Genomic DNA, 17,459 nt, shown 5'->3' with positions numbered 1-17,459 from the left:
GTAGTATTGCAAGTTCAGAGTGAGACTTGAAAATCAGACCCATGTAGGACTCTGCTTTAGACTCTGCTGTAGACTCAATTACCTGTGTCTGGGTAAAATTCCAGCCAGTGGTGCAACACAACAAAAAGAGAATACATTTAATGCCACAGGATGCACATTCATCCATCCTCCCTCTTGTTATCTCTCCCTCTCTCCCAGCTGTAATTTCTTGTTTTTCTCCCCTCCCTCTCCACCTCTCTATATCTCTCGCCCCATCTCTCCTCTCCCTGCAGGTCTGTTGTATGTAATTTATTTTCGGTACACAAACAGCTCACTGTAAATAGAAAGCTGTTAAGCTGCTGCAGCACTCTGTTTTAATAGACCCTGTGTTTGGTTATGTAATGATTAAATAGCTGACCTGTGCTTTAATGGCACCATAAATCACCGAACAAGGTTTTACTGTCTCATAAAACTGAAATCAGCTGCTGGAGGTGGACGCGGTCAGCAGCCAAGGTCAAAGGTCATAGTGGAATGACTGTGCCATAAACTGAGTAACACAGTCTTAAAATGTCTGGGAGACTCTTTCAGTTGGATCATTTAAAACTCTTTTAAAGATGATTATTAAATATCCACAGTGCTGGAATCTGAGCACATTCACTTAAATACTGTTTTACATTCAAAGATAAAGTACTTGAGTATTTGCTTCTTGTGGCACTCAATACTTCAACACTTCATCTCAGAGGGAAATATTGTACTTTTTACATTCAATTAAGATTAACGCATAATAAAAACAATCATGGGGCACCGGTAGTGTAGTGGATATCGCCGGCAACCCATATACAAAGGCGATTCATCGCCACAGCGGTCGCAACCCTTTCTGCATATCACCCCCCCACTCTCTCTCTCCTCCATTTCACCCTGTCTGTCAGCAAAAAGCCCTGAAAAAATAATCTTTAAAAAAAAAATGAAAATAATCATTAGTCAGTAGTATAAAATGAGGTAAAATCCTGCTTTTACATTAATGCATGAGTCAGAATCATATAATGAGATCATATATAATAGAATAACAGTCACAGGAGACAGTTTGATACTTAAATTACTTAAACTACCTTAAACAGATTACACTCACAAGGAGCATTTTTAATGCAGGACTTTAACTTGTAACAGTGTGGTATTAGTATTTTTATTTCAGTACAGGATCTGAATACTCTCTCTACCACTGGACACCTATGATTTTGTGTCTAAGTGGACTAATGGGACCAACAATTTTTTAAATTGGTTCAGTATTGAGCAAGAGTGCTGCAGCAGGTTGTGGCAAAAAAGGCTGCAGTGTAACCCCTGTGGGCAATAGCTTGTTTGACGTGACTATTATGACATCTGAAATTGAGATGGAGAGCAGGAAGTGATAAATCCATATACTGTGTGAACTGTAAATAGAGTAAAGTGACTACATAAAAGGGTTGAATGAACCTGCAGGCAGCGGGTATCATCAGAAAATTGAAACTTAAGTTGGATGTGATCCATACAAAACAAAGAAAAGTAATTTTTTTTCTCGACAACTTAACCAGTTAGCCCGGTGTGGACATGATCGTCATTACAAATTACCTGGTCCTCCACTCTAGTGGACTGTTATTATTTTTTGTGCGGTTGGATCCACCAATGAAATGACTGCTGTCTTGTTTTTGGCTGGGTGAGTAAATGTTTTTTTTTTTTTATATGTCAATACTGTATACTAATGCACCACTGTCAGGTTATCATTACTACGTCCTAATATTTTGGGGACTTTTAGTAGACCTTGTTTTTCAATTTGATCAATTGGAATAGCCCTAAACAGCTCAAATCATATTTGTGTAGTGTTGGTAATCTTTGGCTCCAGCTGCCCTCCATTTGGACAGCACACCAACATTACATGCAAAGAAGCTGATAAGCACCATCAATTTACGTCACAAAAAGTGTTTATTTTTGCCACTGACAGGCTCAGATTGTTACTCTGAGTGTCTGACAACATTATGGAATAATGTTACAGAGACAGACCTTTCTGTTAAAGCGTAAGATCTTTTTGTTCAACCAGAAAAGCCCTGGAATTGCCAATCCCAAGACACATCAGACTTCATGTAAATACACAGAAAGTTTAACATGTATAGAGCCAGCATGTTTTCACATCTAACTGGATGAATTAAGGGTTTATTTCAACCAAAGCAAAATTGTTAGAACAGTGGAAATACAAACCAAAATGGTTTTATTTTGTTTCTGTCGACATGTTTTACCATGATAAAGTTACTGCTTATTTCACTGGAGTCTAGTGTGTTTGGCAATGGCTATTTCAGGGCTGTTTCTGGTAAAACAAAAAGGCTCTCACTCTTTAACAAAAAGATCTGTCTCTGTAGGGATCCTGTCTCTACAGACACATAAGATAACAATCTGAGTCCGTCAGTGACAAAAAAAAAAAAATACTTTTAGTGAACGTTGATTGGTAATGCTGAATTGCTCAGTAACGCTCCATTGTAGCCTGTCCAGTGGCTGCAGAGACCAATTACAAAAACTGTTGTTCCCGTTACTCACTTAGACACAGCAACATGGAAAATAGGGCCCAGGTTGAAAAATACCGAAGTTACCCTTTGAAAAGAATCAGACTGGACCCAAACCAGTTTACCACCAGTCCAGAGGACTGGAACCTGTTCATGTCAGGTCAGGACAAGTCTTCACCCCTAGGACTCTTTTACCCTGTTTACACTGGTTTAAAATGTGTCTCGGGCAATCAGGTCAAAAGTGAACAGCACTAAGTAGGCTACACGAGGTCGGCTTGAGACGCGTGATAGACATAAGTGTGAACTGAGATGTGTCTCAGCTGTTGCCTTGTGTTCAAATCACCGAAAGACATTTTAAAACTGAGTGTAATTATGGTCTTTATATATGTATGTGTGTGTGTGTGTGTGTGTGTGTGTGTCACTTCTGCCCCAAACACTTAAAAAGCTCTTAAAAGTTTAAAAGCAGCCATTAACGCTGCTTATAAACACCTGAGCTGGTGTGTTTGTCACTCTGCTTTTCTGCATTTATGCCAGGTGTACTGCTGTGTGTGTGTGTGTGTGTGTGTGTGTGTGTGTGTGTGCGCGCTGCCCTGGAATGGCAGCTTGTAAAACAGACTGTGACCCTCATCACTCCTTCCGCCCCCTCAGTCTCTCGCTGGCAACCTCTGACCCCTGCAGAGTTCAGGACCTGGCTAACAGATGTACAGGTGTTGTCTGCAGAGGCAGGTGGTGGGAGACGGACGCGGCAGCTCTGCTTTGATTTCTCTTGTCTGTTATTTTGTAGTCGACATCAAAACGTCTCTGCTTCTCCTGTTGTCCTGTTAACACAAGCTGCTGCCTGTAGAGTTACATCACAGATAAACTACAAACAGTATTGCAAACATACAAACAAAACATTGCATAATGCAGAGAATTTAACTTGTTTTGAACCTTGAAAAAAATATAAAAGCAAAAACATTTAATGATTTTTTTTTTTGAAAAGAGTATAAAAATTAAGACTATGAAAAACTTGTCCTTAAAACTCTTTAAAAGTTGTGATATAAGCACCAAAACATCAGATACATACTTGAAAGAAGATTGTCTTTTAATTCAGCTCAGTTCAGAACTCAGAAACTTTTTGCAGCTTTTTGTGGATGAAGGAGCTTAAACAGAAGGTTGTACCAAGAGCAAAGGAAATACTTTTCATTGCATCCAAACTCCATCCCTTGAAAAATGAAGCTCAATCAAGTTTTTCTAAGACTTGTGAGAATAAAGTGTCATTCTTCTCACTTCTGGTGCTTTTGAGTTGCATTAGTGCCCAACAAGATTTAACTTTACTGTGACTAGTTAAGTAAGTAGAAGGTAAACTGATTTCCAAAAGGCAAAAAGTTAAAGATGACGCATTTGGCAGATACCACAGCTTCTAAATGCTTTTTGTAACCAGCTAAGAGTTTTTCAGTTCTTGTTTGGGGGATTTTCACCCATTCTTTTCTGCTAAAAGCTTCTAGTTCTGTGAAATTCTTGGGCCATCTTGCATGCACTGCTCTTTTGAGGTCTATCCACAGATTTTTTTTTTACCTCTGCCAGGATGCTGATATCCTCACTCCCCCCCTCCTCTGTTAAATGGTATCTCCCAGGCGCACTGCGTCATCAAACCATGTGATGTTTGGTATTGCCGGATTCAGGAAGCTCTCAACTTTTCAAAAATAACATCATTTTTCTTTTATTTATGATGTATTTGGCACCAGAGCAGCCTAAACACACAAAGTCCAAAATTGCATGTCATGCCGTTTTTCGACAGGAAAAGTTCATTGATAGTGTGCCTACAGCCCCACAGTGTCATTTACCTGCTCAGATGAAGCAAAATCTTTAATTTTTTTTACTGACTTCAGAGGCCCATTACTTTGTCTCTGTATCACCTAGAGTGTTTCTGACACTTTCACAAGAAACTTCAAAGAGTTTTCTTTCTGGCGATGCTACAGTCATTTAATTTGGGTATGTCATTTTAGGCGTTTTTGCTACAGAATGAGTGTGGAGTACAAGAGTTAATGATGTTTAGGTCAGGGGACTGTGAGGGCCATGGCAAAACCTTCAGCTTGTGCCTCTTGAGGTAGTCCATTGTTAGGTGTGTTTAGGATCATTGTTCTGTTGAAGAAGCCATCCTCTCTTCAACTTCAGCTTTTTCACAGATGGTGTGATGTTTACTTCCAGAATTGCTGGAATTTAACTGAATCCACTCTTCCCTCCACCTGTGAAATGTTCCCTGTGCCACTGGCTGCAACACAAGCCCAAAGCATGAGCCACCCTCCCCGTGTTAAACAGTAGGACAGGTGTTCTTTTATGAAACTCTGCAGCCATGATTCTCCAAACACACCTTTGCTCACTGCGTCCAAAAAAGTTCTATTTTAACTTCATCAGTCCACAGGACTTGTTTCCAAAAAGCATCAAGCTTGTTTAGATGTTCCTTTGCAAACTTCTGAAGCTGAATTTTGTGGTGAGGACACAGGAAAGGTTTTCTTCTGATGACTCTTCCATGAAGATCATATTTGTATGGTGTAGCTGCACAGTAGAACAGTGCACCACCACTCCTGAGTCTCATAAATCTTCCTGCAGGTCTTTTGCAGTCAGTGGGGGTTTTGATTTGCCTTTCTAGCAATTCTACGAAAATGTTGAAAAGCATGTTTCATTTCTAACTTGATGCCTTTTGAAGATCACTTCATCTTCTACTCACTTAACTATTCACAGTAAAATAAATTTTGAACAGGGATGCCCAAATGTTTGCATGCCACTGTATATAGCCTGAGTTTGTTAAGTATCTAGAGTGGTCAAATGAATGTACTACTTTTAAAAAGTACAATATATGCCCTCTGAGATGTAGTGGAGTAAAGGCAAAAAAAAAAGCAAAACATGAAAACACTTACAGAAGTGCCATAAAATTGTACTTTAGTATTTGTAGCAACTCAATGGATGCAGATAAGCAACTCTGCATATCTGTTTTCCTTTGTTGTCTTCATCGTCTCCTCTATTTTTCTTTCTTTCTCTCTCAGTCTGTTGAAAAGATAAAATATGACTTATTTTGCATTTGTGAAGACGAACAACTCCACATGCTTCATTTTAACGGTGAATGAATGAATGAATGAATGAAATGTCTGAACGAGCTGACAAGAAAACATGAATACAAACAGTGAAGTGTGGTCTTCCAGTCTGCTGACACTGTGTGTGTGTGTGTGTGTGTGTGTGTGTGTGTGTGTGTGTGTGTTGGTGTGTGTGTTACAAAGGAATACAGAGGTCGAGAGCAGGGAGTGGATTCAAGAAATTTACGACTACATCTGTGCCACATTAAAATAGTGTGTGTGTGTCCCGCTCTCTAATGTTCCTCAATTAATGTATTAAGTATTAATAGAAAACACACACACAGAGGAATGATAAGTAGGTGCAGGATGTGGTTTCAGTGTTTGTGACTGAAGGGATGACAGACATGCCAGCCCACTTATAACACATGCCCTGTACAGAATGCACACACACAACAGATAAAAACAGATTACCAACTTTAATCTCGATGTGAGTCACTGTTTCTACTGTAACTACAGGTCTCCCACAGCTTCATTTATTCCCTTAAAGCCAGTTTAAGCAAAATTGCTTTTATACAAAAACCATAGATTGTAAAATAATGGACGAAGCTACCATGACTTCACCACTTGGTTTGTGGACTCCCATTTTGAAGCCTCAAGCTCAGCATTTCAGCCATCGCCATCTTGTTTTTCCCACAGAGCAGGCACATCAGAGACTTCTACCGGCCGAGCAGCTGACTTCTGGTTGAGCGATACACTGACTTGAATAGCAATAAAAGGTTTTAATTACGGTGCTCCTCTAGGCTTTTCCCAATGTTCCAATCCTTATGGTAAAATGAGTCATTTTGTGGGATTTGTGACCCTCAAAAAAAAATATTCCTACTCATTTTCAGACATCACTTACATACTGTAAGTCTATGGGAAAAAAGATTTTTGGGGCCCAGTATCATTACATGGAGTTGTACACAGTTTGACCACTATGTCAAATTTGTTTCAAAGCCCAGTCCTGTTCCTGGGGGCTTGATCCATCCACCCCGACCTCCTCCCCTCATGGACTTTGTCGCTGTTTTTACTACGTCACCTGACTTCCTCCTTTGCTCATGCCATAATTACTACAGCCACTAGAGGTCACTGCCTAACAGTAAATGTTGCAATCAAGCTGAGAAATGAAGCCAACATGGAGGTGTTAAAAACTGCAGTTATTTGAGCCCGGTCTCACTCTGAGGTTGTCGAAATCTGGCGCTTGGGGAGTGATTTGCAGCGTCAAAAACGAAAAAAGGCGTCCTCTGACGTCAGCATGATACGCAGCCAGTTGCCATTATAGTTTAACGGTGCCCTGCGGCGTCAGGGGGAAACGCAACGGGACAGGACAAAAGTTAAGGCGGCGAACGTCTGAGTGGGGTGGGCAGGACGGTTAAGCCAAACCCTGTTCTTTTTTCCTAAACATAACCACTTCCTTTTGTTGCCTAAACCTAAGTGTGTTTTAGTTGCCTAAACCCAACCATGTGTGTTTGGTGTTGAAGGAAAAAAACGTTGATTCTTTGTGTTATACTGTGGTAGTGCATTTATTTTGAAAGAGACTGTATATAAACATCAAATTTCCTGTGAAAATGGAAGTGCATCTTCAAAAAAGAGAATTTGACACGGTGTCTCATAACGTCAACAACCAACACACCCAAGGTACCTTGCACGTCGTAAGTGGACGGACAGTCCATGACCAAATATGTGACGAGGTCCACATGAGCATATGTTGGTTCTTTGAACGGCAACATGAGGCTGGCTCCAAGAGCGAGCCAATCCCCATAGACCCCCATGTTAAAATTGCCAACTTTATGGCAGAAATAAACATGTTTACAACAAACTGCTTTGGTCTCAATAGCTAATATCCCCCCCTCATGACAACTGTACAGAGGGCAAATTTTATATAACTCACCTGTTTACATTTTATTAAGGCTAAAGTTATGCATAATTAAGGCAGGCTGCTTTGCATGACAGGCTGTCTGCCAATAGTGTCCTCGCCTTCTCAGTCAAATCCAGTGGCTTAGTGGATAGAACAGGCGCCCCATGTACAAGACCGTTGCCGCGGTGGCCTGGGTTCGACTCCAGCCTGTGGCTCTTTGCTACATGTCATTCCCTCATTCTCTCCCCTTCACACTTAGCTTTCCTATCAATTATAGGCAAAAAATGCCCCCAAAAATATCTTTAAAAAAAAGATAACAGGATAAAAGCTAACCTTAGGCTATAAACAAATTATACTACAGTCACATGACTTCATTGTCGGCACTACAACAGGGCTGTTAATCTGCATTCGGGATGATGACATTCTATTGTTCCATTTAGCCACTTGTTAGCAACTGCCTTTTGTGAAACACATTAAAGCTTCTAAATTCACAGTGGGGTATTAACTGACGTATTTCATGTCATAGAACAAAACGTAAAAATCTTTAAAGCTTGTGTTAACCACAGACCTCATTTCAGGCATCTTTGAGATGAGGAAATCGGGAATGCTAAAATGCTAAGTCATTTCCAGGTTTTAGGACTCATTCTTGCAGCACAATATAAGACTCTTGCACAGACAGCTGTTTTTTGGGAGGATGATCGGGGCATTTTGGGAGCACTCACTGTCGCTTTGACCTCCAAATGAAATGGATTTGTAGCAATGTCTCCATTCCCCTAGAATTCAACCATTAACTCTGTGAGTACAGTTTTAATGGTTGAATTCTAGGGGAATTTGACCCAAGTTAGTAAAACCATCCTGAAATCTCATTCTTTTACTGTGATTAAAGTAATCTGATTGCACGTGATTCATTATTTAACAGGCCCTGAATGTGTTTCACTGCCTTCACCTCCTCTGTGTCTGCACAATAGAAACAGCTTGTGAATAGAAATACATTTAAACCCCTCATTATGGACGTCAACTGTCTGGGTTCCGGCCCAAGGCTGCTGCGCGTGTGTGTGTTACATTATCCAGTTTCTGTGTGCAGATCTTTTCACCTGTAAGTGTGTGTCAGAGATTAGGTGTGTGTTCAGTCCGTTTGGCTTCACCTTTGCGTGCATGTGTGTGTGTGCGTGTGTGTGTGTGTGTGTGTGTGTGTGTGTGTGTGTGTGTGTGTGTGTGTGTGTGTGTCCAAGGCTGGCATTCGTCACAGCGGCTGCTCTCTGTTCCCAGACTCTGAATGCATTCATGAGTTAGCTGTTGACTCAGGTAGTTAGTTCACCTGTCCACACACACAAACACATGTACAGCACACACACACACACACACACACACACACACACACACATACACACATACACCCCTGCTGTGTCTTTGTCCAGACATTCAATAAAACCTGCCAAATTTCCGTCCTCAGCCCTCAGCAGAAAACCTGTCTCCTATCCCTCCATCTCCCTCGTCCCTTTGTAAAGTTAAACTCCCATGATGCTCAGCAAACACAGAGCTTTGAAGTCAGCTGAGATAGAGGGGATGGGGGGTGGGGGGGATGAGGGGGGATTTCCTGACGTCTAGTTTTGTCCAGATCTCAGAGTCAAAGTGAACAGACGGCAGTTTTCCTGGCAGTGGGAGGGAGGGAGCGTTTGGAAGGTGATGCCTCTCTGTTTTCTCAGCCAGGATTCCTGTCATTGATGTAACATTAAATCTGACTCATTCAGCTCCGACTGCAGCAAAATGATGCTGATGGTCACACAACCACGCACCACACTTTACTCAAATAACACTCAGAACAGCATACTGATACTATACAGCTAACACAAGCGCTAATAAAACCCAATCTACCATTGACCTGATCCTACTAACGAGTGCTGATTGTGTATCTAAAGTCTGATATATCTCATTACTTAGTGCCATAAAGCTCCACTGTTGTCCAAAAACTGTGGTGGAATAAAGGTAAAATTCTATTTTATGCAACATTACACTCATACTCTGCTGCAATATATAAGGCAATATATACTTTTTACCACACATAACAGTAATCACTACACATTGCAGATTAGATATATCATGAAAATTATAATTACCCATTCTTGACAATTGGGACGAATCATGTCCTTAAGATTATAAAGTAAAAACACGCTAATTCTACTTCTAGAATTACTAGAATTCATGTATACATATAAGTACATATGTGAAATAAGTATGATTTATAAAATAATTTGATCTGCTTTTATTTTTTGAATTCCTTAACCTGTGTCAGGAAACAGCCTTGTCACAGACAAGAATTCACAACTTCAAACTATTAAAAAATGTGATAAAAGCCTCCAAAATTTAAAACTAACAGTGTGTACTGATAACACTGTTGTCAAAATGTACAGCTATAATCATTTTTGTTATAAATATATTTTTTTGTGAAAATGTTAGCCCTTTAAATATGTGTCCCACATTTTTGTAAATTCTGTCTGTTTTCTACAAAAACATCATTTAATCAGGTAAAAAAGGAGTAAGCTAAATAATAATAATAATGATAATAATACATTGGAATTATATAGCACTTTCAGGATACTCAAAGATGCATTACAAAGAGCAACAACAGCAATCCAAAAAAAAAAAAAAAATGTGTGGGCAGGTAGCGAGGGAAATAGTCCAGAAAGGGCAGGGAAGTACACTCAGTTTGGAGGTTATATATAAGTCTATGTACAATAAATAATATGAATACTGCTGAAGTACGGGTAAGTTTTCTATTTTTGAATAAATTCATTAAATAATATCGCTACCGGTTGCGTTTCAACCATAACATGTCAACTCTAAACTAAAAAAGAAAAGTAAACTAATTAAGAGAGCTCTTGCCATCTTTGGAAAAAAAATGGCTCCCCACTACGACTGCTGTGAAATTATTAAATGTAAATAATATAATAATATTATAACTTTTTGTGAGCTCTGTCATATCTTACCTCTGACATCCATCATGTATACTATTAAAGAAAAAATTCAATCACTGAGAGGTCTGACCATTACAAAGTTTAAAAGTCAAGACTTGTGATGGACTATCTTGTGATGGGATCACTCCAGCAGAGGCACAGCGATTGACGACTTAAAAAGAATGTGAGCCAGGGGCATAAAGTGGGAGGTGGGTTGCAATGGCCCCTTCCCTACTTCCTACCTCCCTACATCCGGCCCAGCTGTTCAGACCACGGCCATCTTTGAACTAAACCTTCATTTTGATCTCAACTGATTTCAGCATGTGCAGCACCAGCCTGTGGCACAGGCAGTATAGGAGAATGCTAAGGACGCCGTCATCCATAGGGGGTGCCACAACTTGGGGAGTGTTAAAGTTCTGTTCAGTGAAAATGAGTATTGGGCAAATGAAAATTATAGTGTTCTCATGATGTGATCCGTGTAATCTTGTAAAATGTAGCTTTTAGCGAGAAAGTTGAATAAAAACAGCTATTTAAAGGAGGAATGTGTTGATGTTTTCACAGCACTATAAAAGGCTTTTTGCTTATTTTTTTTAAAGATGATTTTTATTTTAAAGGTTGTTTCATAGATGTGTATTATTGAATTCGTGCTCATTTAAAGGTAATGTAATGAAGGACTGAATGATTTTAAAACTCTACATTTATTTTTCATAGTGTAGATTTCTGTGTTTCCCTGGCACAAAAGAAGAATAAATAACAACAAACAAACAAACAAACCAAAAAATCAGTATCGGCTAATGGCGAAATTGTTATTTTAAACATTGGTATCAGTATTGGCCCAGAATTTCAATTTGTACATTTTATTACGATGTCATATATTATTTTATTGTTTAATTGTTTAAAAATTAACATATATTCTTATCTTATTTTTTTTATTATTAGCTCTGCACACTCTGTGTACAGTTTTGTTGCTTAGTCACTGTATGCTTGTGACATTTTTATTAAACATAAAATCACATGCAAAAAATCTGGGTGTTTTCTTCGATTCTGGTTTAAAATCTGATAGATAAATCAACTCTGTTGGTAGACTCACAAGTCAGTCTTTAGACGCTTTGCTTAACTAAAGACTGACGTCTTTCTCCCTGATTTTGTGTTTAGATGGGCAGATACAATTTCAGAGTTTAAAAAACTCCCTACGTTGCAGAACCAATAGTAAATCCGCAGGGCGGTCCTTCGGTGGCTCGCTGAACTCTTGTGCTCGTAAACATAGTCCACCTGCGTTAAAAGTTTTAAACAAAGTCGCTGTAAGTCCTTCATTTCCACAATCTGGTGGACTGAGCACACGTTTGATAAAACGGAGTTAAATCTCTCGGCATCCATTTTCAAGCTCTCTGTGTGTTTGTTTCCTTGCAGACGAGAAAAGGGAGAGCGCACATTTCCGGGAGGTGGTGTCCTTTTAAAAAATGCAAGAGGTGTTGCTTTGTTGCCGGCCGTTTTCTCCGGTGTGTTAAACACACTTTAGAAAGGAGTGTCCCCAGACAATCAGAAGGCGGAGATCTCTGATTGTCTGGTGGTGAGACTACTCTGTTGGTAACTCTGGCTTTTATCATGTTAAGTCACTTGCAAAATTAAAACCTTTCTTGCTCTGTCAGGCTGAAGGTTTAGCAAAAAGCAAGCTTTAATGCAGCTGATAAAAAACATCCGGAGCAGGCAGGTAGCTTAAAGTCAAAAATGAAAGAAGCACCAAAACTAAACTGAAAACCAACCAGGAAAATGGGATGAACTCAGGTAAAAAAAAAAATCCAAACAGAACTCAAGACACCAGGCAGGGAACGGAGCAGGAAATGACACCAAGAACACAGATGAACTGACAAGGAACAAAAGGAAACACAGAAAACACAGAAAACTAATCACAAGAGCAAGACACAGCTGAAGTAGGTGGACATGGGCAAAAGGAGGGAAATGGGGATTGGCTAACAACAAGGGTGTGGAGGGGAACGCTAGACTGGAGCAAACAAGACTAATACAGAACAGGCATGAAAGAAAGACTGGGAACAGGAAAGGACTAACGAGACAGGTGTGATAGAAAACAGCAGGAAAACACAAAGACAGGAAGGAAAACCAGACACAACACATGAGGAGAGAATCTACAAAATAAAACAGGAAACAGATTAAACATGATTGAATAACAAAACAAGAAAGAACACAAACAGAAAACCCCAAAAACAAAGTCCACAAGATAACATTATATTAAAAAAACCTCAGGATCGTGACATGCCCATCAAAGATTTAGAGATTTTAGCGCACACTTTTATTTCCTCTTACACAGACTATTGTAATTCCTTCCACGTAGGAGTCAGTCAGTAAGCACTTTCCCGCCTGCTGCTTGTTCAAAATGCAGTAGCAAGAATCCTCACTGGTACCAGGAAGAGAGGCCATATCACCCCAGTACTGGCCTCTCAATAGTGGTTACCAGTGAAGTACAGAATTGATTCTAAAATTCTTTTGTTTTTAATGCGCTACATGGAGATGCACCTGCGAACTGATCTGATTGGTTGTTTCTTGTTGTATTATTCAGCAGAAAGATGACATCAGTCTATCAGAGGGCAGCACAGTGGACCTCAGGAAGCCTGGAGATGAAGAGGATGAGTACTCAGAAATGGCTGAAGAGGCCATGGACCCCGACAACTGCTTTCCGGACAGTAAGCACACACAAACACACACACACACACACACACACACAAAGCAGCTGAGGCAACAAGGTCGGACACAATTAACACTTTTACACAAGGAAACATGGATACAACATATTAGAAAATATATATATTGTTATATATATATTATTGTTGTTATATATATATATATATAATTGTTATATATATATATAATTAATATATGTATAATTGTTATTGGATGTGTTATTACGGAATTGTTAATGCGCTAATCATACGTAAAATCAAATTTTGCTAACAAAGATGGTATTTTACACCAGACAGGTTCTATAGTTATGTCAATTCAGGCATCAGAATGAATGTCGGCATTGTACATTTATACAAATCACAGATATGTCATATTTTATTGTATGTTATCATGTTGCAGAAACGTTTATTTGCCTTTTCACAACCCTGCAGACGGTTAATGTGTGGATAGGTGTAGGTACAAAAAGCACTTGCTTATGGTTAGGTAAAGATCATGTTTTGGCTTGAAATAGTTAGGATTTTTTGCACTATCCCAACTGGAAACACAGCAATGTCTCAGTAAAAAGCAACCACTGTTATGGCACTATCCTGACGGGAAACGCAACAGTGTCTTGGTAAATAAGACAACCACTTTTTTGTGCCACTATACCAGCAGGAAATGCAGCGATGTCTCAGTAAAAAAACTATTGCTTTTAGTAGCACTATCCCCAAAGGAAAAACTGTGACAGGCGGCCAAAATCATCCATATCTGGTGGATGAAAGCAACTGGAAACACAGCAATGACTTGCCAAAAAACAACCAGTTGTTTTGTTTCTTGGTCTTGAACAGTGGTCTGCAGTTTGGCATCCATCTTACCTTGGTGTCATCCCATCCACCATCCCCTCCACCTCCCAGAGATAGTCAGCTCATATGTTACCTCATTTAAGAAATGTTAATATAATCTAACAGGTCATCACTCAGACTATTTCACCTCCGTCTTTCCTTCCTTCATTGCAATGAGTGTGCAAGTTTGCAGATCTGTAAATGTTTTGAAGCTGTATGCACATGGTTTCCACTAATGATGAGCCCATCCCACCACCCACTTGCCCTAATACTTTCATAATGAGATTTATGATCCAGTACTGATGAACTCAAGTGAAAGGCAAAAACCTTGTTTCCTTCCTGACTCAGCCAGTTTCCCTCCTGGAGCATGCATATTTGTCTTAGCCCCAATTTTGCACAGCTAGCATGGCAGAGACATAGGAGAAAAAAAGGCTGGGGGAACACCGGAGTACTATTCGGCAACCAACAGCCAATGAAATCCCAGGAATTAAATCCCTAAAGATCTAAAATAGCCAATGATGTATTATCTTCTATTTGTGGAACTGCAAGAACAAAAGAACATTTATTTCTGTTCTATGCAGATGACATGCAGCTTTATATCTGCATATAACACAATGATGTTAGCCCTACTTACCAAGTTTGATCAGATCAACAAATAAAATCCTAAGCGAGATAAGACAGAGGTGATGATTAGGAAACAAAAAAAAGTCTCGTTTTCTTTTTTTTCCAACATACAGTCAACAGTAAGTCCCCTTTGAACATCTACGAATTTAACAGCAAGAGAAAGGAGGTTTGTTTTTTTTTTAATCAGACTTAAGTTTTTCTTTTTGATAATTAAAGAGCATGAGTCTTTCATGGAATGTCTCAACAACACCATGAAATATTCTGGTGTTAAGGACGATGAAAAAATGGAAGTAGTTGTTTAATTGTTCAAGTGCTCAGAGGAATACCTTACTATCTAAATAATCATTTGTATATCGATAACTCACTTATACATGTTAAGTTGAATTTGTGAAGAAAATTACAGTTTTTCTTGCATGCCTCCACTGTGAACGAAGAATCCAACAATGGTGAATTTTTTTTTAATGAATTGGAGTAAACAGAAACTGAAGCAAAACTATACCAAAACATCAGAACCCTCACACAATTTGTGCAGCATAATCCAAGTCTCAGTTATCCAGTTATGTGCTTAGTACTTTTCACACAAACAGCCCTTTCCAACAACTGAACGGAAGGTGTAACTTATCTATTCTCTCTTCGAATCCAGACTGCACTGACAAAAATACGTTGATCTGTTGTTTGTGTTATTGTGTGACGTTGGTGAATCTGAATTAACCCTTTTAAACACCAAAATCATGAAATAATGCAAACTTATTGATTGAGGCAGTGGTAGACCAGCAGCTGCCATGTTCAGTGAGCAAAAATTATTGTAAAAGGAGTCTGGCTTTCAAGAGAGTACAGATAATTTTCATTTTCCATTCAGTTCCCTGTCAGAAAGTGGTGTTTGTCTGGGAAGAACTGAGCATATGAATGGATAAATAAGACTTTGATTATATTGCAGGAGTCATGTCAGTCAAGTTTGGTAGTGGATGTTTTGATATGGTTTTGCTGTTTTTTGCTTTCATTGTTTATGTGAGAAAAACAAAACAATTTCAACATAACACAGGGTGAGTAATTTTTATTCAAAGATCATTTGGCTGTTGCAGTATTCTTTTAACAAACCATTTGATTTCTTTAGATTTTAAAAAGTCTTAGGGCTCTGACAGAGTCAACGGTTAGTCCTCTTCCTCTTTACTCCTCAAGATTTAAGGCGGGGGTTTTTTTTGGTTTTTTTTTATCAGACTTAGGTTTGTTTTTTGTTGACGATTGAAGAGTGAAATATTCTGATGTACAAGACAATGAAAAAAGGAAATGGTTGTTTAATTTAGATGTGTTTAAGTTGGCTAACTTCTCAAAGAAGACAAGATAGACTAATTTGTGTTCATTTTGGCTTCTCCAGAGTGTTATATTTCTAAGAGTTTCATCAGTCATTTATGGACATTTATGTAGCTTAGGGAAAATCACATGATGGAAGTGATGTGAATCTGTTAGATCCTTTGGGGTATCTTTTAACTAATGTACAAGGTGTATTTTGGATTTATTTATATTAATTTTGTGGTGTTTGTCGACAAGAAGTTCTTTGCAGTACAAATACTGTCTGCTAACTATTATTTGTTTGCCGTCGTGTGTCATGATGCATCATTGTTTTTGTGATGACTGGATTTAGATTTTCCAAATTGTCTTTATCCTCTCAGTAAGAGAGCAGCCTTGAACATGTTTTTCTCGCTGCAGGGTTTAAAAACTGTGAGCCACATGATCGTTCCACTAACCATGAGCCCGTCCCACCGCCCACTTGCCCCAATACTTTCACAATTAGATTTATGATCCTGTACCGACTAACCCAGGTGAAAAGCAAACACCTTGTTTCCTTCCTGACTCAGCCAGTTTCCTCCTGGAGCACAGAGATTTGTCTTCAACACAGCTCAGCTAACATGGCCATGATACAGAGACATCATAGCAGTGACGGAGAGAGTGAAGATACTTTGTATGTTATAGATTCTCTATTGGCAAAAATGGCTGACTCCAGATCAGAGTTCAATGAGAAGGAAGAATTGTTCAGACTGATATTGCCCATTTGACTTTGAGAGGTAACCTGAGGTAAAATACTCAGGCAGAATTAGGCCAGCCAGCTGGAAAACCCTGCCTGAAGAACAAAATCAACAAAAAAAACATCCCCAGCACCTGCAGTAACTACATGAATCCCAGATGTAACATACAGTATTTGCAGCTGACAAGGTCACCATACCACTTACACTGGATGGTTTGAGATGAATACATATATTTAAATCAAAATACAGACACATTTTAATCTTTTTCTCCTGGATTTAATATCCTGTTGCATCAAAAAGCTGATGTGTCTTGCCTTATTATACCCTGTTCACAGCAGTTAACAGTCAAACTTAGTGTGCAGTTTTCTGTCATTTGGGGTCTCTCAGTCAAAAAAGTGTCAAAAGACAGACCTCTGCAATAATTGCAGTTTCTCCCGGTTAGAATTCCTTCAGTTTTCATCATTGAGGCTGAATTAACAGACCAGGTGATTCAAACCAGTAAAAACACTCAATATAGCATTTTTATGTTAAAAATCTATCTGTTTCTCCAATGCTGTTCGGCTTGTCGCAGAGAGGCTGCTAGCCCAGCGCCTGCTAATGCCTTCTAAGAGCAACTCCGAGCAAGGAAGGGACAGAAACTTTTACCTTACTGGGGGGATGTGGTTGACCCTGTTGCTAGGTGCGATGCTTTTTTTTTTTTAACAGATGTGATTGGTTGTCACAGACAAAAGTCATCACTGCTGCACTCTTGCAGTTTTTCCGCCCGCCTCCATTATAGTCTATGAACCAACCCATACTGGCGCCAGCCAACGCGCCGTGCTGCTCTGCTTCAGCCCACTGCTCTATTTCCAGCGCAGCCGGCGCTCATGGTGGCGCTGCGAG

The 17,459-nt window shown here is 39.3% G+C and overlaps 1 protein-coding gene across 1 annotated transcript in view; it reads left to right on the top strand.

Annotated features, from left to right (window-relative positions):
- Positions 1-17,459, top strand: part of LOC125881479 (sodium channel protein type 4 subunit alpha-like) — a 353,001-nt gene that overhangs the window by 278,057 nt on the left and 57,485 nt on the right. Inside the window, exon 23 of the mRNA XM_049564551.1 lies at positions 12,987-13,110. Coding sequence (XP_049420508.1) covers positions 12,987-13,110 — 124 coding nt within the window. The remainder of the gene's footprint in view (positions 1-12,986; positions 13,111-17,459) is intronic.

Source organism: Epinephelus fuscoguttatus, linkage group LG21, assembly GCF_011397635.1.
Source record: "Epinephelus fuscoguttatus linkage group LG21, E.fuscoguttatus.final_Chr_v1".
NCBI classification, from domain to species: Eukaryota; Metazoa; Chordata; class Actinopteri; order Perciformes; family Serranidae; genus Epinephelus; species Epinephelus fuscoguttatus.
The sequence above is the reverse complement of the archived record's forward strand: the minus strand, read 5'-3'. Positions and strand labels throughout refer to the sequence as shown.